The sequence below is a fragment of the Myotis myotis genome, unplaced genomic scaffold (genome assembly GCF_014108235.1).
Source record: "Myotis myotis isolate mMyoMyo1 unplaced genomic scaffold, mMyoMyo1.p scaffold_m19_p_4, whole genome shotgun sequence".
Taxonomy (NCBI): domain Eukaryota; kingdom Metazoa; phylum Chordata; class Mammalia; order Chiroptera; family Vespertilionidae; genus Myotis; species Myotis myotis.
In genome coordinates, this window is record NW_023416346.1 from 122,405,937 (window position 1) to 122,430,188 (window position 24,252).

Below are 24,252 nucleotides of genomic sequence, written 5' to 3' on the forward strand. Positions count from 1 at the left end.
TCACCTAGTTCTTTAGTTTAGATGCTAACTTCCACCAGGCCATCCAGAACAGGCTGTTGAATTTCATGTCAGGGAAAGAGGCATTAGAATCTTCTGTCCTGCTCCTGACATCTAAGTTCCTCACTGTAGTTCCTTGCAGTGAGGTCATCACCTATTTAATAACACCTCTGCTGGGACAAATCCTACCAACTGAAATATGTAAATGAACTGCAAGACACATTCTAATATCAGGATCATTACAGTGTGAACATATGCATGCGACAGTTAAGAAAATACATAACTTAAAACAGTAGCATTTAGAATCACCAAGGATCAGTACCTTTCAGCCCTGAAGCAATAAATAGAGAGGTAATCCTGAGTAGGGAAACCTGCCACAGCATCCTTTGTCACCCCAAGGCCCATCCAACTCTACCTTCACCTACCACCAGCCTTGTGTCTGAGACACTTACAAAATGTTTGTTTTTAGGAGAAGAAGCTTCTGAAAGTTTGATGAACCTAAGCCCTTTTGATATGAAAAATCTCCTGCATCATATTCTAAGTGGAAAGGAATTTGGCGTTGAAAGAAGCAGTAAGTAAATGCTCATTTTACCTCTGTGGGGAGGAGAGCAGAGAGGGCCTGATTGATGCATCCAGCATTGCCTGAAACGGCTTCATTTATATACAACTTGACATCAGAAATTGCAACTCAGGGCATAATGTATGAGGATAAGGTTCCTACTTTACCGAGATGGACAAAGTCCCAGGGACAAGGTTCCAGCTTGTTGGGCTTTGTGACCCTCATAGGCTTGCTGGGACAGTCCTGGTCCCACGTGGGTGTGGTGAGCACACCTCTGCACCTTGGTCTGCTGCCTTCCTCCTTCTGTCAGATCCAGGTACTGTCACTGTGCACAGGTGTTAGGAGGGGTGAGTTAATCAGGGCATCAGGATGGAAGGGCTGTCTTTTCTGAACCCCTGAGTGCCCCACCTTTGGTTTAGACAGAAGTGTCCTCAAGCAGATCCTAGTTCCCTTTATGGGGCTCAGACAAGAGCCCTCTGCAACCTCACAATGCCTTCTTGCTGAGTGGCTTTGCTTCCTCCCCGGACGGCCTATTCCGTTTTTATCTGTACCGACACCCTGTTTCCAGTGTTAGGAAATATAATCACCCAAGTCCTGGTGGAATACTGTTCTCAAATGCTCTCTCATTGTAATTGAAGCAATTATCATTTCTCCTCATAATAGAGCAAAATGATTTGCAGACACATTTGTGAATTGATTTAATCAAGCCAAAGAAATGCAGCGTGGGCTGTCATTCTTTTTATTTAATAAGAAGGACATTGGGTACTTAATATTTTCCCCCAGAGTGTGCGCCAGCCGGCTAACAAAGACCGCATTGTGCCTTCAGAGGGGTTTTGGTGGCTTTTCTCCTTTCCTGAAGGAGGCGTGCTCGAGATCCTTTTCCAAAAGTAATTTTCAGTTCTTTCAACGCCCGATCCTTGAAATGTAAATGGACAAGATAAATATTTAATGTGTTCTGCTCATCAAAATAATATACATGCTTTGACACAGATAATTACTAAAATTTTGTTATCAGATATAAAACTATAGATGCTTACAAAACTAGGAACAGAGTAATGTCATAAATATGTTTAATTGCAAGCAAGGCCAGAAGAGGCCCTGTATTTTGACATATAACATCATTTGTTAATTGTACTTTTTAATTGTTAAATTTTTATAAATTACAAAACACAAAGAGTCTTAGAATTTTGATTAAATCCTGAGATGTCTGAATTAAATATTTCCAGCTAATGCTCACCCCATACAGGCCTCACTGTAGCCTCCCAAACCCTTTTGGCTTCTTTCCTGGTGTCCCTCCTCCCTCTCCAGCTAATCATTGTTTCCTTTGTGGGTCCCTCCCTCTCGGCTTTGCTTTAAATGTTGGTGTCTCTGGCTCCTTATTTGCCTCTGCTCCCCTGGGCAGTGTCCTCCACAGCATGGCTTCAGTGGTAAGTTTGTTGGGAAGGCTGGGCATGCAGGGAATGCTGCCTGAGGAAGTGACCTTTGAACTGGGCCTGCAGAAGGAGAGGATATGCCAGGCAGTGAGGAGCAGATGAGACTAGAGCAGGGGTGGGCAAACTTTTTGACTCGAGGGCCACAATGGGTTCTTAAACTGGACCGGAGGGCCGGAACAAAAGCATGGATGGAGTGTTTGTGTGAACTAATATAAATTCAAAGTAAGCATCATTACATAAAAGGGTAAGGTCTTTTTTTTTTTTTAGTTCTATTCATTTCAAACGGGCCGGATCCAGCCCGCGGGCCGTAGTTTGCCCACGGCTGGACTAGAGGAAGCAGCATGTGCAAATGCCCAGCACCTTGTGTCTGGCCTGGAGTGGAGAGCTAAGAGGGGCAGATGGGGCTCATATCCGTAGGGCTCTGTGTGCCACTGGAAAGATTGATTGGGCTTTATATCCTGAAGATAGTGCTAAGCTTGGAAGGATTCTGAGTGGACAGTGACATGATCACACTTGCCTTTTAGAGTGATCACTGTGACCACAGCATGGGAACCAGGTACTGGGGGCAGGGCCACAGGCAGGTGTGAGTGCAGCAGGTTGAGAGTGAGATGACAGAGGCCTCCCTGCCCCTTCTGTGGCACAGCAATGTACTGACCCTCAGGCAGCCACATCGTCTCTGCCTCTAGCCCTTGGTTTGGCTTGTTCTTCCAAGACTTCCCTCTCCAGCCCCAAGGCCCCTTAAATAGGTGGTCTGTTTTCTACAAGGAAGGTGTGCTTTTGGAGAAGTAAAGAAGTTACTTTTAAAATATCCAATTCATGAAAGGATTTTATGACCACCCAGTGTTTTCTGCATGCTGCTTAAACGATGTTCACTCTCATCCACTCACTCAAACACATATTGTGTAGCAGATATGGTTCTAGGAGGGCAGATGAGGTCTCCTCTAATGGAGTTTATAATCAATGTTTTATAATCAAGGGGGGGAGAGAGATGTGGATAAAAATAAGCATATTGCACGTATTCCTTACTCAGGGAGAATGCTATATAGTTTCTAAGAACCATGTGTGTTTCCCCTCCAGTGCGACCTATCCATTCTTGTACATCTAGCCCTGCCATCTCCATCCATGAGGTGGGACATACTGGAGTCACCAAAACTGAGAGGAGTGGCATCAACAGGTTAAGAAGTGAGATGAAACAGGTAAGAAGAGCTGTTGGTGGTGACGGTGCCAGGAGAGAAGTGGTTTCCCTACCTGGGCTCACCCCAGAAAGTGATAGAAACCCAGGGCATGTAGGGCACAGCCTGTTCTTTGTAGGGAGAGATTCCTTCTCTCCTGGAATCTGAACACACCCCATACCCAGATATCTCAGAGCTGCTCACACATGCTCATCCTTAACTTTAACATGTTATGTGAACATTCCAGAAAACACCCTTCTCCATGTTTGCCTCTGTTGCTGAGAATCGCTCTTTTGAGTGGGCCAAAGCCATTTAAAAAATAGAGATGTGCAAAAAGTAACTGCATCATCTCTCCATCAAATGTGCCCTTCAAATGAAATAACCAGAGGAATCTAGAAATAGAATGGAATGCTGGTGATACCTGTATTTTCCACCAGCCACAAGTGTCTCTTTTCTTTGCTCACCTTTATTTAATTCACAATAAATTCCTTCTGAACTGACCTCACAGAACTACAAGTCAAAAGCTTCTCAGTCTTAATGTGCTGGTACTGTGCTAGGACTTGACCATGATCTACAGTAGAAAACAGTGTCCTTCTGACCATGAAATAAACTCGGGTTTTCTTCTCCACTTTAAATGATGACCCACTAGATAGAGTCCAGGAGACAATAACGGGTCATTTGCCCTGCATTTGGAACAGCACTTCCTGGGTTGTCTAGAGGGTGATAGAAGTAGCAGGGCACCCTTGATTCAAAACTGGTTTATTTATTTCCTGATGTATTTTTACTTTCAGATGACTAGGCGATTTAGTACCGATGGACAGGTGAAACATCTTTGTCTTGTTTCGCCCTTTACTGTGCATGCTTCATGTTCTTTCTGGCTCGAATGTGGAAAGCAAGGCTATGAATACAGAGAGTCTGAACGTTTGGCGAGTGGTCAGGCTTGGGTGGAGGTGACTCCATAGCTGTGGCGGGCAGCCCTGGGGACAGGCAGAGTGCTGGACTTGAAAGCAGGAGAAATGGCCTTGCTCCGGCCTTTAAACAAAGTCCGTTTATTAAACTCTTGGGCAGTGGTTCTCAACCTTCCTAATGCCGCGACCCTTTAATACAGTTCCTCATGTTGTGGTGACCCCCAACCATAAAATTATTGTCGTTGCTACTTCATCACTGTAATTTTGCTACTGTTATGAATCATAATGTAAATATCTGATATGCAGGATGTATTTTCATTGTTCGCGACCCACAGGTTGAGAATCGCTGCTCTTGGGTTTTGTAGGATACTCTGTGAAAGAGATGGTTCTGGGCTTTGCTCCAGCAGAGGTGTCTGTTAAATAAAAGGGAAATAAATAGGAAAAAGTAAAATGTGGTCATTGATTGTATCGGTAGAAAGTATACCCTATTCCTATCCCCAGATTGCCTGGGGGAATTTAACCCTGAAAGGAAAAAAATGTAAGGGTACCGTTCTTTTATATCACCCTTGTTCCATGCTTCCTCCTCCTTCCTCCAGAAAATTGGAGTCACCTTCCTAATGATTTAATGTCTCCATGACTAAGAGAGTGTAGAGGAATCATATAATGACATGCAGGCTCTGTGTTGTCCCAGGGTAAAACACTGTGCTCTCTTATTGAAATGTATTCTCTTTCCAAGTAAAGAACAGACTTTCCAAAACATGTTCCTTTGCCAGCCACTCGGTGGCACCATCCCTCTGGTTATTCACATCCCCATGGCACCTTCCGGGGGAATATGGGTGGTTTCTTCTGTCTCCATTTAATGTCCTTGCATATTATGGGGACACAATGATCACCTTTCTTTTTTGATGACTTTAGAGTCAGTTAACCAAGTACAAGTTTTGTATTTGGCCACTTCCGTCAAGGACACATTTTCTCTATCCAAAATTTAATAGCTGCCATGGCATTTGAAATGTCTGTTCATTTTTGCAAGAACTCCACGTGTGGATGCACATGTGTATGACAGGAAATATTAAGGGTACATTCTAGATTTTTAGACGAGGAAATAGTTATTTGCCCAAAGGTCATCAGCCTGATTTTATTTGTTCATTTAACAAGTACCTATTGAATGCCAGTAGGTGCCAGATGCTAAATGCTGTTTATGGGTATTTTGTTGCTCTCTGAAGATTTTACAGCTCTTAACATAAAAGATTAGCTTTTCATGGCTATGACTTTGGGAAGTAAATTGGGTCCTAACTTGATGAGGAACCCTCCACATCTGAGTGGAACATGGTACCATTTCATACTGAGAGAATGAGCATTTCCCAAGTTCACTGCGCAGAGCCCAGAGCTCTGCCTGCCTGGTCTCTGGGGCTGTTTGCCTGGTTGCTGAATGAGATCGTCTGTCCACCTGCATCCTCTGCACCTTCTTTCTGGGGGTATTTTCCACACTGTTCTATGTTCCTCCTCTCTGCTTACAACCTTTGGTATCACTGCACATGACTGAATGGACTCTCTTTGTCTTGTAGCTCTTTTCTGTGAGCCAGGCCGCATCCAGCACCTCACATTGCTTCAAGTCTGTGGTAAACCATGCGTCCCAACCCTTGTCCCCACTGCCGCCTCCTTGTTTGTGGTTTGTCAATCCTCTTGTTGCCCTTCTCATGCTCCCTCCTCATCCCTAATTCCTGAAGATTTAAACAGCGTTCAATGTTTTCATTTGACTGTCATTAGGAGTAGAGCCTAGAAAGCCAAGAAGTTCTTAAACTGAGCTTTGTTTGTCCAGGAGCTTCTGGAACCTTTGAGGCATTGGTTTTGTGCCTCTCCCTGGAGCCATGGTGGTGAACCATTGCCCGCATGTGCTCATTAGCACTGTGTAGTCATAATGCTCTGCTTGGCATGAGGCCTCACATAAAGTGGAGGACTAGGAAGTGTGGGAATCGCTGAGGCAAATCTGAATCTTCATCCTGAAATGAAAAGGAGGAAACCAGCTGAGTCATTGATGAGTGCGGCTGTAATTACTTTTATTTGTATCTAATTGTTGCCGTATTTAAATTGCAGTAATGAGCCCAATGGAATAGCCCAGCCTAACAGCCTTTTCAAAATAAGATCCCATGAAGTCAAAATGAGTCCATAGAGAACACTCCTGCCTCCTGCCCTAGTAGCATGCTTAACATTTGGATTTCATTTTTAAACCTTTCAATTTAATATTGTGCACTGAGAAGTGAAAATGCCAGGTAGTCCAGAACAAAGGTAATGGTAAGGATTTAGGTTATCCCTTTCCAACCTGGAGACCATGTGCTTAGAATCCATCCATGGAAAGAAGGCAGGCCCAGAGCCTTGCTGCAGGGAGAGAGCATGGTATGGCTTCACCCCATCTGCTTCTGGGGTGAAGCACATTCAAGCCTGGTCTCCAGGCCCCTGATGGGAACCTCTCAGAGCCACCTCTGAGGTCATGTGCAGGCCCTGCCCTAGCACATCCCTCAAGGAAGCCAGAATAAGTCTAGCCTCAGGCAGGGAGGTGGGCAGGAGATGACATCTCTCCCTCTGCTTCAGCAAAGCATGTTTTCCTGGTGCAGAGGCAGCCATTGCCCCAAATTAGGGTAAAGCGGTGTGCTGAGAATAGGCTGAGAGCAAATTGAAAAGGACAAACACATATACAATACTCTCTGGGGTCCTCACTACTAAATGGGGATCCCCAGCCTTTTTGGTTTTGGCTCCAAAACGTCCTCCACCCACCACACACTCACCCCATGTTATAGGGAGGTGATCAGTTCTCTGTGGCACTGCAGAAGTGGGCACTTTGGCATTTGTCTCCCTGGGCTGCAGTACCTCTGGGCGGGTGGTCTCACCTACTCCAAGGGACCCCGTGGGCACTTACAACCAGCCATGCGTGCTCATGGAGTTTTCTGTATTTTCATTCAGTGAGTGCTGCAGGACAATCCAACTGTGTCCCAAGGTGTAGATGAGGTCGAGGCCTGGAGCCAGTGTTCAGGGTCAGGAATTGCCACAGCTAGTGCTGAGCTGGGATTCGCAGCTGATCCCAGAGTCCACTGAGATCAGCTGCTTGGCCTCCCCATCAGGCTGGGGTCCTTGTTGCAGTGCTACCTCGTGGGACTGGGTGCAGTGCACCAAACAAGTTCAGTAACCAAACCAGTGTGGGAAAGAGTCAATCCAGCTTCAAGAAATGGTTAGGCTCGAATCAAGGCAGCACAGTTCTCTCTGGGCAAGTAGTGAGCTGGTGTTTTGACTGATTCACTGAGCTATCTTGCAGCACCAGCTATGAGGCTTCTGAAGGCCATGCACTGTCTTGCAGAGGTCCAGCACCCCACCCTCGCCCACTGGCACATCATCGTCAGACTCAGGAAGCCATCACATTGGCTGGGGGGAGCGACAGGGCCAGTGGCTGCGCAGGAGAAGGCTGGACGGGGCCATCAACAGAGTGCCTGTGGGATTCTACCAGAAGGTGTGGAAGATCCTTCAGAAGGTGAGCTTGGCCACTATAATGAATTCCGCAGGCCTTGGGGCTGGGGGACACACACTGCCAGGTAAATGAACCGACCCCTCCCCCCCCGCCCCGCCTTACTCCCTTTGTGAGGCATGGTGGCACCTACTGGTATCATCAAGTAGCACATGGTTGCAGAACACATAGCCCCTGACCTTGGATAGCTCACAGCCTAGAACAGGCTTTCTCCACCTTGGTACCGCTGACATTTGGAGCTGGGGAATTCTGTTTTTGTATGGGGGCTATTCTGTGCATTGTGGAATATTAACCAGCATCCCTGGCCCCCACCCACTAGATGCCAATAGCACCCCCTTCCCCAGCTGTGACAACTAAAAATGTCTCCATTTGTCCCCTGGGCAGCAAACCACCCGGGGTTGAGAACTGCTGATTGGAACCACAGCAAGTTAGATGAGGTGACAGCCCAGGTTGTGTGGGACCGTCCCTTTTGACATATTAGGAATGTAGAAAAGTCAGAAGATACATAAGAACCAGAGAAGGCAGGGCAGGCTTTGGATTAAAACACCATGACATAGATGACCCAGAACAGCCCGCCCCCATCCCTTAGTCTCCTACATGATCAGACAGGCATGGTATCCACGAAGGTGCCCTAAAGCACAAGCTCTACACACCCTGGGCTTCCACATGGAGGAAAGGGACCTCAGACCCCTCCCTTTAGTGCTCACTGTTCCTGTGGCCTGCAAAAATCTTAGCAGAGGTCATCAAAAACAGATATAAGGGGACAGCCACAGACTGCATGCAGTGCATGCACCTGAGTGCAGTAGAGCCCAGCCCAAATGCCTGTGGCCAAGGAGGGGTCTGTGGGGGAAACCCTATGGCCCATTGCTCTCTGTACCCACATTCTGTCCCCCTCCTACCTAAACCCCAGAGCATTTGTGTCTCTCTGGGTCCCAGTAGATCTTGTCTTTCCTCTTGCCTGGAGGGGCAGTCAGCCTCAGTTAGAAGCTTCTATGCATCATCATTTATCCCCCTGTACCTTCTTCTACCTCCCCCACCTCCCTTCCCTCTGGCAATCACCATACTGTCCTCTGTGTCTTTGAGTCTTTCTGTTTTTTTTCTTTGCTTAATCCCTTCACCCTTCTCACCCAGCCCCCTCTCTCCTCCCCCATGAGAGCTGGCAGTCTGCTTTCTATATCCATGAGTCTGTCTCTACTTTGTTAGTTTATTTTGTTAATTAGATCCCACATATAAGTGAAATCTTTTATTAACCAATGTCACCCCAATAAACTCAATAAAAAAAGAAATTTAATAAAAAGCTTCTATGCAAACCAGGAACAATGGGCATGACGGATTTTTTTCATAAGCTATTTTTGTTAGCTCATTTCACAGTAGGAGAGGAGAGAAAAGTCATCCCAAATAAGTGCATACAAATTCCTTCCTAAAGCCACAGCATCACTCAGCTGTGGTATTTCTGTGGATTCTTAGGGAGCCTTTTGCCTCTCTGTCTTTCTTACTGAACTGGGCATGGGGAGGTCAGAGTGGTCCCTGTCCTTATGCAGCTGGGCTCCTGGTCCCCACGTGGTACCAGAGCCCTCAGAGCCCTCAGAGCCCGCACAGGCCTCTAGTTCTCCATTATCTGCCTCTTGTCAAGAGGCACTAGTGTTTGCAGCCACTCTGTCCTCAGCCCCCCAGGGACAGGGGTGGGCATCTGCTGCTGGCCAAGACACTGGGATTTGGAAGGCAGCCAATTAGACTAGAACTAACTGTTCCTAGAAAAATCTCCTCACTCTTCCTGGGGCATCACACACTTCCATCTAGACTTCCACTGAGTCAATACCAAGACACTTTTATTATGAAAAAGCAGCATTTTGTATTGAGTTGGCGCTTGATATTTATATACATGGGTGTGCGTGTGCGTGTCTGTGCATGTGCTCGAGTTTTTTTGTGATTGCTGCTTATTTTAGAAATCTCAAAAATAGATGCCTTGCACAGGCACAGAAGTATCACTTCACCAGCAGGAGCCATGAAAGTCTCCCTTTATATGGCACCAATGGGGCCCTCTCAGCCACGTGTATGAAGACCCGGCAGCTCCTGGGGCATTGTTCGTGAGAAATCTGAAACATGCCTGCTGGTTCCCTAGGATTGTTCCATCGAAAACACAGCCTGTGGGCAGTGAGAACAGCTCTCTAAAAATAAATGACAGTCTGGCGTGTTCCAGCCTTCATGCAGGTTTCCAGGGCAGAGCAACTTGAGTGTGTGCGCATGTGTGTGTGCATGTGTGTGCACAGTTATCAATCACATGCTGAAATTGGACTGAAATGGGATGTGTGTTCTGTTTGCAGTGCCATGGCCTGTCCATCGATGGTTATGTGCTCCCATCTTCAACAACACGAGAGGTATGATGGGAAAAACCCAAACACGGGCCTACCACCATTTCTACCAAGTGCTCTATGTCACGGACTCTGACCACTGATACTTCTTTCAAGCTTCTTACATATATAGACAGGCCATTTGAAGGTCCGATCTTTTTAGCTTACTTACTCTCAATTTTTGCAAAGTTTCTTTCCCACACTTATTAGCATCACCTTTTCCCCTTCCTCTCAGAAACAGCATTTCTGACTGTGAAGGTCTTTAGATTTGCCCCATAAAAGCCTATTAAGAGAAAAGAGCAAAGCCGCATGCCACACTCATCAAACCCATGTGCAGCCTCCTCTGACCCCTCTCTCTGCTGAGAGCAGTCATCTTCCCTGGTTTCTTTCCTCTTATTCATTCTTTTAAAAACTGATTTTTTAGTTTTTACCCTACCCAAGGCACCATGCCATATGCTACAAGAATGATGAAGAAGAATGAGACATATGAAATGGTCCCTGACCTCAGGAAGTCAAAGGCCAGTGGGCTAGGTAAATAAAGCTAGAACAAGGCCAATTGCCTCCCAGAGCAGAGCCTCAGTCTCTTGTTTCAGAGGGTTCCTGCTGGCAGAATCAGGACAATGACCAAAAAGGAGGCAACATTTGAGCTGAGAACTGAACCCAGTGGGTGCTGTGGTTAGTGTTGGTGACAGGCTGTGTCTGTCCTGGCTCACTCCTGACCCCCTGGCTGGATCCTTTGGCAGATGACTCCACAGGAGATCAAGTTTGCTGTCCATGTTGAGTCAGTGCTGAACCGTGTGCCTCAACCCGAGTACCGGCAGCTGCTGGTAGAAGCCATCATGGTGCTGACGCTGCTCTCAGACACAGAGATGAACAGCATCGGGGGCATCATCCATGTGGACCAGATCGTGCAGATGGCCAACCAGCTGTTCCTGCAGGACCAGGTAGGTGTGTCCAGGCCTGTCCAGTCACCCCACAACCAAGGTGGGGACAGAGGCAGGGTAGCCAGTTAGGCTGGCATTTATCAAGACTGGAGATTCTGAGTCCAATAGGAAAGAATGTTCTCGAACAAAGAAAATGTCATCACAGATGGTGGAAAATGTCAACCATTTGGTTAAAAAATGGCACAGCGGCCACTTGGGAAACTTAAAGACCTTTGAAGTGGACTGGTCCATTTCAGCATAGGTTTTAGTGCAAACACTATTCCTGCTCATATATAGCCCTGGGTAGACAAAACCACTCACTTTGGATTAGGAGAAGCCATCCACTTATTACAGTGAACTGGGGCATGTGGGAATCCAGTGCAGTGCCCGGAGCAGAGGCCAATGTCCAACCCGGGCACTGTAGGCTCTCCTTCCCCAGGCCTGGAACTCCATGGGCCATGGGCCTGCAGCACACAGAGTCATCACAGGGCTGTAAAATTAAAGTCTGCTTATTCTTTACTCTGCCTTTTCCTGCTGCAGATGTCGATTGGCGCCATGGACATCCTGGAGAAAGACCAAGCCACAGGCATTTGCCACTTCTTTTACGACAGTGCTCCAAGTGGGGCTTATGGGACAATGACCTATCTAACAAAGGCAGTGGCTTCTCATTTGCAAGAATTGCTGCCCAATTCAGGCTGCCAGATGCAATAGTGCCTTGGTGCTGTGAGTCTGTCACTTGCCCCCTAGCCTCATTGGGAACTTCCTTCTGTTGTCCAAGATCCCCTGTGCTGTCACAAAAGCATGTCCCATTAGAAACACTGGCAGGGCCCAGCCAGCGTGGCTCAGTGGTTGAGCATCGACCTATGAACCAGGAGGTCACAGTTCGGTTCCTGGTCAGAGCACATGCCCGGGTTGTGGGCTCGATCTCCAGTGTGAGGTGTGCAGGAGGCAGCTGATCAATGATTCTCTCTCATCATTGATGTTTCTATCTCTCTCTCCCTCTCCCTTCCTCTCTCTGAAATCAATAAAAATATATTTTTTAAAAACACTGACAAGGCAGAGATGGCAGTAACCTGAAAACAGTATATGTCCAAGCCAAAGAAAGAACTGAGGAATCCTGTGTTTCCCCAAGGAGCGGCATAGGATCATTGTCTCCAGGTCTATTTTGCTGGAACATTTTGTCATAGCATCTGGTCTCCTGGAGTCTGAGAAGGAATTGGAAACTGGTATCTTTTGAGTGCAATGTGAACTGAAAATCCAGCTTAAATTGGCTCTCATAGAGAGTTACTGAAATAGGTTCGGTGAGCTACTGAATATGTTAAAGATCCTTCTAGTAGCAGTAGCTGCACAGGCAGACTTTGACAAGGGGAACATCTTAACAGGATGTAGCTTGTCTGTGGACCCAACTGTTTACTAAATAGAGCAACTCTTTCTGGGGAAGTTTGTTTTTCTTGTGGCTTTCTTTCTTTCTTGACCTCTTGTTTTATTGGCATGGCTACCTTCATTAATTTTGGCTCATGGTCTTCAAGGAGTTTATCCTGACTGCCCATAAATTAGGGGTTTCTCCTGCCTTCTGAAAAATCCCACATTTTCCAAAATCTAGCAAAACAAAACAGAATGGTAGTGGTGGAGTGAACTGTTCTTATTAGCTGGGCCAGTAATTGTTTTGGGGCTCAAGCAGGCAGAGGGTCCCTCTGGAAGGCCTATGCCCCACCTCATCACTCTCCCATCCAGCTGTACCTCCCTCTGTTCTCTGGAGGAGCAAGGTGATGAGTTTGCAACACCAGAGGTCATGGAAATTGGTGGTGGTGGTGTGCTCCCACAAAAACAATACTTCTCTCTTATGATAAAGCCAGCCTGGGGGCTGGGGACTCAAGCCCTTCTTTCCTGTAATCACTTCCATCTTAATACTCTCAGATAGGTGTGGTTGGTGGCCTTGATTTTAGAGGAGCCAGGATAAATCCTGACCCAACAGGGCCCCCTCAATCTTTTGCCAATGTTCTGGGGGATGGAGTTTCTCTCTAGGCATTGTCTTCAGAGTTGGGGAGGGGAAGGACAACTGGCAAACAGTTTCTGTGAATAAAGGACTTGAAAGGGCAGTCAACTGGTGACCACATGGTGAACTCTGGCTGGTTGAGAGTGATGGATTGGATTTGTGATAACTCTGCCTCTGAAATGGGAACGTGGTCATTGGATCTTTGCTCAGAAGTTAAAGTGATGGTGGAGAAAGCCGATGCTCTAGCTGCTTTAAAGGGACATTGCTGTGTCTGACACCCCTCAGAGTCAAAATGAAGTACTGATGACTATTCTGGAAGCAGAGGGAAGTTCTTGATGCTTCCTACTAAAGAGCCTCTTGTCAGTCCCATCCAGATACTTTGCATTTGTCCCTGGGAGAGACCATCTAGAATACAAGCCCTGGGGTACCTACCTAGATGCGGTGGTATACAGGCACCGTACACAGGGAACCTCAATGCCTCTGTTTTCTATTTCTTCAAAAGCATAGTACTTTCCTTTATGAGGTAGAGAGTAATTACTGAAGGAAAAGGTCCCGGGATCTCTCAGCTTCTACTCACATGACATCCACATCCCCCCTCTCCTCCTTCCCTCTCCTTCTCACCCCACTCCCTCTTTTCACGTCAGTATGTAAAACCGTTCCCCTCAGATTACTAGATCCTTCCTTTATTCATCAGCATGTGTTGAGAAAGCATTCTCTATGCCATTGTGGGCAGACGTGGCTCAAAGAAGGCATGTATGAAAAGACGACCATGCGTTAGTGTGGTGGGGGCAGTATTAGAGAGGCAGACAAGGTGGAGTATGCCCTGAACACTGGCAGTGGTGGGGCAGATCCCAGCAACAGTGTAGGCATCATGCTCCCCTTCCCCCAAGATCCTGCAGTGCTCCAGAGCCTTCCAATTCATACCGCATCTTCCCTGGGAAACCTATTTGATCCCGTTTGCCTCTGAGGGTCCGGGGGGGGGGGGTCACAGCCACCCAGGTTTCATAGTAGCATTTTCATAACCTTTATTTTTTGTGTCCTTAAGACATGCTTGCCATAAACAGGGCTCATGTAATCTATCTGGTAGACTTCCTGGAGGATCATTTCAAACATAGATAATATAGGAGAGGTACGAGCTGTGAAAGTTCCGCTTGCGTCTTGGGAGAAGGCTCAGGAAGAGTTACGGCCCTCCAAAAGGAGCCAGGTGCTAATTTAGAACAATCACCTGCCTGTGGATGACGTGCAAAAGCCACAGATGCTGTGTTTGGGCTCACCAACCGAGACGCAGGCCAGGAGAAGTGCCATAATAAGCAATTCAACCGAGCCCTCGATTCACTCTTTTGAAACCTCTTTCAAATGAAATCCTAAAATAGTACTGCATTTCCACAGGCATCAAGCTGTCAGATTCAAAGAAGGAGAACAGGCTTCTGAGGTTTGATCCCTTTCACAAGCAGTTGAGGCCCACGCAGCAGAGGAACAGATGTTGGAGGGGGATGGTGGAGGCCTTGTCCCGACCATCCTGGCCTCATGGTGTTGAAGGGATGTGCACTTTCCTATCTCCCTCCTCAGAGAAGAGAGGCCAGTTTTGACCTTTGCTGGGGCTCAGGGCAGAATGTTTTGTCTCAGAACCAGAAACAAACATTTCTTTCAACATCCTCAGGTGAAAAGCAGCCAGATGCCCCATCTGCTGCTCACCCTGGCATTGACCCAGGTGAATCTAGCAGCAAGGAGGAAGGTTCTGTCTCTGACTCCAACCAGCCTTCCCTCCCAGCTCTGACCTCAGTGAGTTATTTAGCCTTTTGTGCCTCAGTTTAGCCATCTGGAAAATGTGCAAGAAGCCTACAGACTGGCACTGGAGTAAGCACAAGGGAATCATAGGAACCCACAACTCCCTCACCTCTGGCCAGCTATGCCTTTTGGTGACCAGGGCTGGGCTCTACTGGTCATGCCCTGTCTCCCGGGATGGCTGTCTGTCAGGAGGTCAGTTAGAGCAGCGGTCGCCAACCAGTGGTCTGTGGACCACTGGTGGTCTGTGAGGTCTGAAAGGTTGGTGACCGCTAAGTTAGAGCTTCTGCATTACTTGAGGCATGGTGAATGGAAGAAGAGACTGTTACCGATTCGCTACCTGCATAGAAAGCATGTACATGCTCCCTGTGTAAAGAAAGAAAAAGAAAAAAAAGACCAAAGATCAGGAGGCAAGAGAACAGTTTGTCAGTTGATTGAAGCCATTTATTTCTAGACAAGAAGACAGGAGGCTTGGCCTCCCTTGATGTAAATTACAGCAGAGCCATGTCTCAGTTCTATTGACTTGTGCACAAGTCTGGCAAATAGCTTTTGTCTTCTCTGCTTCCTTGTTGTCAGAGGGTACAAAAGCTTCCCACTCCTTCCCTTGGCACCATTATTCTTCAAGGTGACTTATGCTTTTGAAGTCCCTGCCATCTGTTGTGTGCGTCTCTGCACTTTGCGTGCTCCCAGAATTCCTTCTGTTCTCCCAGACTTGGCCACCAATAGCTCTTGTGAGAGGAAAGTAAAGCTGTTGTCACCTTCTTAGAGCCTCCTTGTTCCCCTCAGAAAGCCATTTAGGAAAATCCATGTCCTTGAGTTACCAAGACAGTTCTCTGAGGAATGAGAAGACCTGAAACAGCGAGAGAGACTGTACTCAAGTCTAATGCATGGAGTGCTTGACTGATGGTCTGAGAGAGGGAAAAGTTCCATCAGAAAATAACTGTGTGTTTTAAGGAACATATGTGCAATTTTGGCAAAAATGCCTTCTTAGAAAGACTGGAATAATTGGAACCAATGAACTCTGATGTCATGTGATTCATCCCTCTGCCTTATTGCAATATGTCAACTATTTTGAAAAAGGAATTGCTCAGAAAGCATTTATTGTACATTGCCCTGCATGCAGAAACATGGAGTAAGGTGGTGGGAGATGAAAATAAATCGCTCTTTTGTTTGTGAAGACATCTAAGGAAGGACGCTTCCAAGCCTCCTGTGGAAGCATTCTTAGCACTTGGTCTACCAGGGCTTCCACACCTCAAAACTAAATCCCGAGCAGCTTTGGCCTCTTTCTCAGCAGGATGGCTGCAGACGCTTCTACCTCCAGCTGGTGTAACTGAGGCGCCAGGCTTTGCAAAGGGCACAGCTTTGGGTTGTCCACATGGGACCAAGCTGTGTCTGAATTGGGCATGAGATAGTGGTTGTACCTTCCATGTCTCCTTTTTTAAAAGAGCTTTAGAGATACAAACCCAGGATAGATACACCAAGGAGAAGTCTGTCATTAGTTCTAATCTTTCATGTCCTCAGTGTCACCTTTTGGCACTGTGTCAGAGTTCTTATTTGCAAATTACAGCAAATCTGGCTGTGTAGGAAGTATGTTTCTTAAAGGGTATTGGATAAGTCACATGGTCACCAGGTTTGGCACTTCCCCATGTCACTCCTGGGTGCCCCCAGGCTTACACCACAGATGCCCCCACACCAGCCACCATCTCTAGGATCATTGCCTCTGCTCTTTTGGAAACTAAATACAGAGGCTGCCACCTGTCACCAGAGTGGATTTCAACAGCCACTAGCTGTCAATTCAATCTCAGGCAGGTGTGTTGCCTCAGCTGGGGTGGAGGAGGACAGGTTGTTAGCTGAGAGGGAGATTGGAAAAGCCAGTCTCTTCTAGTTCCTCCTTCTAAAGTGGAGGTGGGGGTGGCTTCATAACAGGGGGAATTCCCCAGACCCAGAAAGGGGTTCGATGCCAAGCATCCAAAACTAAGTGTCCACTACAGCCAGGACTCTTGGCTTTTATTCCTTTGTCCAGAAAGAAGAACCTGTGCCTACCCCACTCAGTCTGCCCTGAGAAATGACCTAATAGGTGTATGTGCCCTTTGGGGAAGGTTGTGCAGCAGGAGTGTAGAAGAGTGTGCTAGATGTGTGCAGGTCATCGTAGTGCCCACTCTGGGCTCAACTAGGACAATTGAAAGTGCTCGTTTGGGTAGAAATGTTACTAAGTCATCGTGGCTGAGTTGCTGCTGCTGCCCAGTCCACCAAGCAGACCACCGTCCAGCGTCCAACTTCTAAGGAGGAATTACCTGGCCTCAGTTTTTCGTGACCACCAGCCCAGCCCCATTAGCCTTTTTCTGAATCCTGAGTGACAGCTCGTCTGGGACAAGACACAAATGATCATTGCCTCTTCCCTTCATCTTTATCCAACTGGGGGATTTAAAAATAAAGAATTGGAATTGCTTCCAGATGTAAGCCTCTCTCCTGACATTGTACATAATTTCCCTCAACTGTCACCTAGGATGTATCCCTGAGTTCTCCCATGCATCCGAGTCACTCTCCTGGGCTCCAGGGAGTACAGTCATCAAGGCAAGCTGGCCTCTCTCTGCTGATCCCCTCCCTCTCCCACTCACCAGCTCCCATGGCTGTTCCCTCTCCTTCCTTAACCACATGAAATCCAGTGTCATCCCTTACAACAAAAGGTTTCAGGCTCAATTCCCAGTCAGTGCACATACCTAGGTTTTGGGCTTGATCTCTGGTCAGGGCATGTATGGGTCGGGAGTGGGTAGCAACTTGTAGCAAGCTGGGGTATGGCCATGGCATACTCAGCCCCAGGGCGCCTTATGTGCCACACCAGCTCAGCCAGGTTCAGGGACCCTGAGAGGGGGCAGTGAAGGATTGAGAAAAGACAGGCAAGAGAAGAATGCTGGGTCTGGGTTGGACGCTGCTCCCGGATGGAGAGACGGCTCCTGCACCCACAAGCCGTGTCTTTTATTTTATGGCAGATTCCATGAGACAAAGTAAGGGCGTGATCAAGATGTTTACAACATTCTTGTGGGTTTCGATCCTACTCAATTGCATGCACCTGAACTCTATCAAGCCCACATCACTCAGGCACCTGGGGCCACGTGTTCAGACCATAGGTTCAAGCTTACAACTATAGCTGTTGGCTGTAATTGTGCTGGGAGGGCTCTGCCCTCCAAGCTGGGACTTGCACGTGGCAATGAGAGGACTGTGCCCTCTCATTAGTCCGAGGCTTGAACCTGTCCAAACACTGTAGCCGCTCTCCACAGCAACTGATCAATTTCTCTCTCTCCCTCCCTCAATCCCTCTCTAAAATAAATAAACATACCCTCTGGTGAGGAGAGAGAGAGATGGGAAGAGAAAGAGAGAGAGAGAGAGGGAGAGAGAGAGAGAGAGAGCTCAGCTGGCATGGCTCAATGTTTGAGTGTCGACCTATGAACCAGGAGTTCACGGTTCGATTCCGTCAGGGCACATACCCCAGTTGTGGGCTCAATCCCAAGTGGGGCATGCAGGAGGCAGCTGATCAGTGATTCTCATCATTGATGTTCCTATCTCTATCCCTCTCCATCTCTGAAATCAATAAAAATATATTGAAAAAAAGAGATCCAGAGCCAAAAGGGCCCAGGAGGCTCCAGGGTGGCTTCTGAGAGGGCCTCCAACACACAGCCAGCGAGGCAGCGGTTTGTGCCGGGAGATGAAGAAATGGCTAAGTGGGCCCTTGCCATGAAGCACAGGAGCTTGAGCTGACCCTGAAGCCTGAATCTCCGGCTGTGTCTGGGCTTCTCATCCCCAAAGCATTGAGCTGACGCGTGCTGCAGTAATCACATATACACCTGCCATAGGCATTTCTTTCTCCAGTACCCTGATTGAGATCAGAGATAGCTTTTGCGCTGTCAGCACACATTTATGTGGTTGGCACTATGCTTGGCAGTCTCTGAGACAAAATAAGTAAGTCAATAGGGAGAGAGGAGTCAAATTAGAGCCCAGAGCCAGAGAAGGGTTCACTGAGCACTGAGCCAGCAGAGGTTAGAAATAAGTGGCGGGGGGGGGAGGGTCAGAGAGGCCATAGCAGAGCCCTTTGTTGTGGCGAGCTGGCACAGCCATGGCATACTCAGCCCCAGGGTTCCTTATGTGCCATGCCAGCTCAGCCTGGTTCAGTGACGCTGAGAGGGGATGGTGAAGGATTAAGAAAAGACAGACAAGAGAATGAGCTGGGTCTGCATGGGATGCTGCTCCCAGATGGAGAGAGCGCCACTACAAACCGTGTCTTTATTTTGTAGCCAGATTCCACGAGGCAAAGTAAGGGCGTGGTCAAGATGTTTACAGCATTCTCATGGGTTTCGATCCTACTCAATTACATGCACCTGAACTCTATCAAGCCCACATCACTCAGGCACGTGGGGCCACGTGTTAGGACCATAGGTTCACGCTCACAACTACAGCTGTTGGCTATAATTGTGCTGGGAGGGCCCTGCCCTCCAAGCTGGGACTTGCACGTGGCAATGAGAGGACTGTGCCCTCTCATCAGTCCAAGGCTTGAACCTATCCAAACACTGTAGCCGCTCTCCACACTTTGTCATTGGATGCCAGGCACTACTCCTCTACCATGACCGGCCATGTTTTCTCAGTGATACAAGGGGGAAGGAGAAGGCCACACTGGCACTGCTCAGGAAGGATTTGCATGGAAGGGAACCTGTTGACTCCTCAAAACCCTGGATATGATGCATCTTTCCCACCCATAGCAGGTCAAGGATGACTAAAATACTTCCCCTGAAAAATTGGGCCTCAAGCAAGAGCTTCTTAAGAACTTTGTCTTACTGATAGATGCCAAAGCTTGGTGCTGGGGGGAAGGGGAGGGTGGATACAGCAACTGGGTGAGGCCATCTGCAGGTTTCCCTGTAGCTCAGCCAGGGAGGCTAAGAAACCAGCCCCTGACTCTCCCTCCCTCTCCCCACCCAGACAATAAGCAAAGGAACAATTAGATGCATAATGTGTCTGGGGATAACAGGAGCTGTGGACAGGACAAGAATAATGTAGAGAAAGGGCAAAGAGGCCTACAAGTTGTGGGGTCTGTCCTATGGGATGATTAGAGAAAATCTCTGATAAAGCTGGATTTGGTCAGAGACCTGGAGGAAGTGAGGTACTGAGGCAGTCAATACCTAGGGGAATAGCATGCCAGGCAGAGGGAACAGTCAGGGCAAAGGCCCAGGCAGGAGTGCATCTAATATGTTTGCAGAAGGGGAAGGAGGTCAGAGGGCAGAAGTGGAGCCATCAAAGGGAAGAGCTTAGAGTTTGGCTTTTGGTGGGGTGGGGGTGGGGAGGAGACAAAGGAATGACAGAATCATTGCCAATTCTTCCAGAGATGTTTGCTTTATAGGAAGAAACAGGCAGAGGGGAGAGGAGTTTCATTGTACAGCAGGTTTGGAGGGACTGTGTCGGGGGGTGGGGGGCGGGAGTGAGAGGGGAAGGGAACAAGTGCCAAAGATAACTTCCTTCCACCGGCCCAGAAGCTCCTGCAGCAGCTTCTGCTTTGCAGCTGTTTAGGGGTAAGAATCTGGTAGCTGGAAAGTGGAGGCAATTGAATGGTTGAACGACAGGGAAATTATTCCTGTTCTCTTCCTCAGCTCTCCTTCCCTATCTCTGGCCTAACCCCATGCAGTCCTTCAACCATTTTTAAGCAAATATACACACTTGTGTACCCAGCCATTGCCTGCCTCTGCCTGCCACACTTCCCAGAATGGGACTTTGATTCCTGTGCCCTGAGGGTCCTCAACTAGGAATCCAGCCCCATTTCTCACACTCAGGCTCAGCTTTGCCTGCTCTTACCTGCCCTTGGAAAATTTCTCCTCATCCGCAACCCGAGGGACTTCAGATCTCTTCTCTGCCATCTGCAAGCACCTGCCTGCCTTTCAAGTGGGGTGTTAGAAAGCACTAAAAAGACTGGGGCTGAGGCCTTCCAGGCTCTAAAGGCTTCACATTCGGCAAGTCAAAGGCTGCTTCCTCTGCACTTTAAATAGATGTGCTGTGCTGAGTTTTAAATTTGACACCTTTCTTTTTTTGAACTTAAAAAAAGCACAATGAAAAGCAAGCAATCAATGTAGTGAGTCATCCTTGGGAGGAAGGCAGCAGCTCCCTGCTGGAGGTGGTGGTCAGGGGAACATTCCAGGGGACTGGCCAGGCTGTGCACCCTGAGGGTGAAGAAAGTGGGACTAGTGAGGCCAACAGTATTGGCTCTGAGGAGTCCCTGGAATTAGTGACTTTGTCTTTTGTAGGTCTCACTTCTCAGCAACCCTCAGGTGTGTTGGAAAGACAAAAGAAGGCAGAGATTTAAACCGGACATCCAGTCAGAATATCCAGAGCACACTGTTATCATTGTACATTTGCTTAGTTAGATGACTGTTATTAGCATAGAATTTTACCGACGAGGAAACCAAGGCTCAAGAGGGCTTGTGAATTTCACAAATTCTCCCGAGTTCCACCAGGACTAAAGCCCATGAATGGAGACTCCATGTGTACCTAGATCTGGGCAAAGAGTATTGCATTTCCCTTACAAATTTACCTCAGAAGAGACTCTCATTTTCTTGGATTACACAGGATTTGGATGGTAGATATGTAGAAAATGTTGCAGGGGGTGGGACTCTCGATTTACTGTACAAGGATAGAAAAGCCCAATGCAGCCTATGATGATCCAAGTCCTATTTGCAAATGGGCAACCAGATGCAGCACGATGCACTCCACCCCACTGAAGACCCAGGAATGCCCAAGAGAGGCATCCCGTGGCCTGTGGTGTGTACAGAGCTCAAGGCTACATCAACAGTACTTTGGGCTTGGGCCTTAGTCCAAGTCTGGTCCCTAGGTAGCTCTTAAACTCCCAGCTTAAGTGGGAAGGCCAGGTCCTCTGCTCTCTCTGAAAGACTGCTTCAAATCTAAAGAAATGTGGTTTGTGCTTTGGAAAGTCCACATCTCTGAACAACCAGTGTATCTGTTGTAATGTGGATATTGCCACCTGAGAGGCCTTGACCAGATGGTCAGCCTTCAGCAAAATTGGAATGGAGGCAGCATTTGGCTTAAGGAGTGGCACCTGACTTTGAACTCTTCCTAGGCCCCCGGGCCCTTTATCTTCCAGGTGCTCTGTGGTCAGTGGGCCTGAAGTCAGATCTCCACACTGCTTAGAGCTGGACACCCTTGGATTATGCATGGTCTGTTGGTGCCTCAGGTTTCTCCTCTGTGAAATGAGATGGTAAATGTATAAACTATACATTGGGTGGTTCCAGAGATTAACAGATAATGTAATAACAACATCAGTAACAAGGAATATGTAGTAAAGTACATAAGCTACTGTGCATGGCAGAAGCTTAGAAACAATGGCTGCGTCACCCCCCATCCCACCCCATGGCACCCCACCTATATCTGCAGACTCCTAACCTCATGGGAGGCACCTGAGCTGGTTATGAATGTGGATTCAGACAGGCTACTTTTTAGCTGTGTGGCCATGGATGGCAAGTCACTCTCTGAGCCACATTTCCTCATTTGTCAAATGCAGATAATAGTACTCATCAAGTAAGGTTTTGACGGACCAACAAAAAATAGATAATGGACATTAAAAAATGTTTGAGAGGTCTATCACAACTGCAGTCTGGCAGAGGATGGTTTGACCCAATTCAGGTGTGAATAACTAGCACTCTAGAAAGGTCAAGTTACTGCCCTCTGCTCCGCCCTGAGCAGATCTCTCTGCTGTGGACCTAGGTCCTAGGATGAAGTAGTCTGAACAGACGCAGGGGATGGAACTTTTGGGAGGAGGAACAAAGAGTTTCAAAGTCCTATCTTCATCTTTGACTTCTGAATTCCTTCTTTATCTTGGAACTTGTCACAAAGGGCCTGAGGGGAAGTATTTATTATCCCCATTTTGTAGGAAGAAAAACTGAAGCTTGGAGAGCCTCAGAAACTGCTCCATATTCCAGAGCCTGTATACAAATGGCAGAGCTGAGAGTGCCAGCCCTTGCTCTTTAAAACTGTACTAGTATACCTTCTCCTACGGATTCATCCTTCCCACGGCTTTTTTTTTATTCAAAGTAATATGGAATCGTGTGCAAAATAAGATGGGAGACAGAGAGTTCAGGCAGCACCCAATTGAGCCCCATACCCATGCCATTCTTCTGCATTTAATCGGGTCCTTACAGTTTCCCCAACCAGTAATCAGCTGAGACTAAGCCTCCCGGGCCTTGGGCCTCTTGAGCCTGGCTCTGGGAGAAGAGGTAGCTAGGCAGCTTCCACCCCCACCCCAGGTGTTTGGTTCCACTCTGCAGAGAGGACTCCAGGCCTGAGGCTCATCCTCACTCCCCATTTCCCACCTTCCTGAGAGGAGACAAGTTCCTTCTGTGCTGCCTAGCACAGTACCCCAGCCCCAAGGACCACATGCCCCCATTCTCAGGGCACAAGCCACCCCTAGGCTCCAGGCAGGCTTATGTGAACACTCAGTTATCAGTGTGCTATCAATAATTCCAGTGTCGTAGGCTGCAGGTTTTTGTGCCAGTGATATGTTGAGGGCTTTCTCTTGGGAGAGACCTGTAGGAAGGGAGAGAAGTGGAACAGGGAAGGAGCTGAGGAAGTACTATATGTACATCCAGATGGGGACCAGCTTTAGCCTGAGCCCTCTGAGAGCTCTGGAGTGTCAACTTCAAGACAGATCACTTTCTTGCCTTGAGGGGAGGAGGCTGAGCTGTGTGCCCCTCCTCCAGTCAGTCACTGGGGCATCATGACCTCCTAGACAGGTGCCGCCCATCAGCCCCCCCAATTTAGTACAATAGCGTACAAATGTGAGTAGTTAGTCCTGGGACTGGGGGATGGGTGCACCGATAAGAAGGGGATGTGGTGGCCACCAACAGTTACTCTTGTTTTGCAGGACAAGAAACGGAGGCCCAAATTGCTCATTTGTCCAGAGTGTCACAGCTCATTGGTGGCAGAGGGGCAGAAGTCTTCTGACTTTAAGGCCCATGTAGGGTTGCCTGAGTTAGTAAATAAGAACACAGGGTGCCCAGTTACATTGAAATTTCAGGTAAACAATGAATAAATGTTTACTACAGGTAAGTCCCAATTAATATTTGGGACACACTTATACTAAAAAGTTATCTGGAAGTCAAATTGAACTGGGTGCCTGTATTTTATATTTGGCAACTCTGAAGCTCAACAGAGGCCAGTTGGGTGTGCATTCTGTATAATGCCAGATATTGGGGGCAACTGCTTCATTTTCAAGAATGCTTTCATGCGGGGGTGGGGGGGGTATTGGGAATGGGACTATCGGTTTGGTCCCATCTCCAAATGAAACCCTTCAAATGCAGCAGTTCCAGGTGTTGTCCCTAAAGCTGCAAAGAGATGAGGAGGGAGGAAGGCTCCAGTCTGCGAAGGCAGGCAGCCTGCCTTTCCCTCCACCCTCACCAGAGAACTTTGACTAAATCCTGTTTCCCTCAATTGATGACTGCAAACACCCACACTCTGTCGCTCTGTGCATCTCAATCTAGCCTCTGCACGAAGGGAAGCCCAAGAGGCAGACACCCTAGTGGGTTTAGACCAACCACAAGGTTTTGTCAGCTTGTTCGAGGAGGCTG

At 47.8% G+C, this 24,252-nt stretch overlaps 1 protein-coding gene across 10 annotated transcripts in view; it reads left to right on the forward strand.

The window, feature by feature from the left end:
• PHKA2 (phosphorylase kinase regulatory subunit alpha 2) overlaps nucleotides 1–11,801 on the forward strand; it is a 62,983-nt gene extending 51,182 nt beyond the window's left edge. For 8 of the 10 annotated variants that reach the window (XM_036305354.1, XM_036305360.1, XM_036305357.1 and 5 more), the window contains 8 exons: nucleotides 467–568; nucleotides 3,067–3,185; nucleotides 3,953–3,982; nucleotides 5,635–5,688; nucleotides 7,419–7,589; nucleotides 9,908–9,961; nucleotides 10,678–10,878; nucleotides 11,398–11,801. In XM_036305354.1, coding sequence (XP_036161247.1) covers nucleotides 467–568; nucleotides 3,067–3,185; nucleotides 3,953–3,982; nucleotides 5,635–5,688; nucleotides 7,419–7,589; nucleotides 9,908–9,961; nucleotides 10,678–10,878; nucleotides 11,398–11,568 — 902 coding nt within the window. In that variant the 3' untranslated portion in view covers nucleotides 11,569–11,801. The remainder of the gene's footprint in view (nucleotides 1–466; nucleotides 569–3,066; nucleotides 3,186–3,952; nucleotides 3,983–5,634; nucleotides 5,689–7,418; nucleotides 7,590–9,907; nucleotides 9,962–10,677; nucleotides 10,879–11,397) is intronic. The other 2 variants (XM_036305356.1, XM_036305359.1) reach the window with 2 other exon arrangements.
• Nucleotides 11,802–24,252: the final 12,451 nt, after the last annotated feature.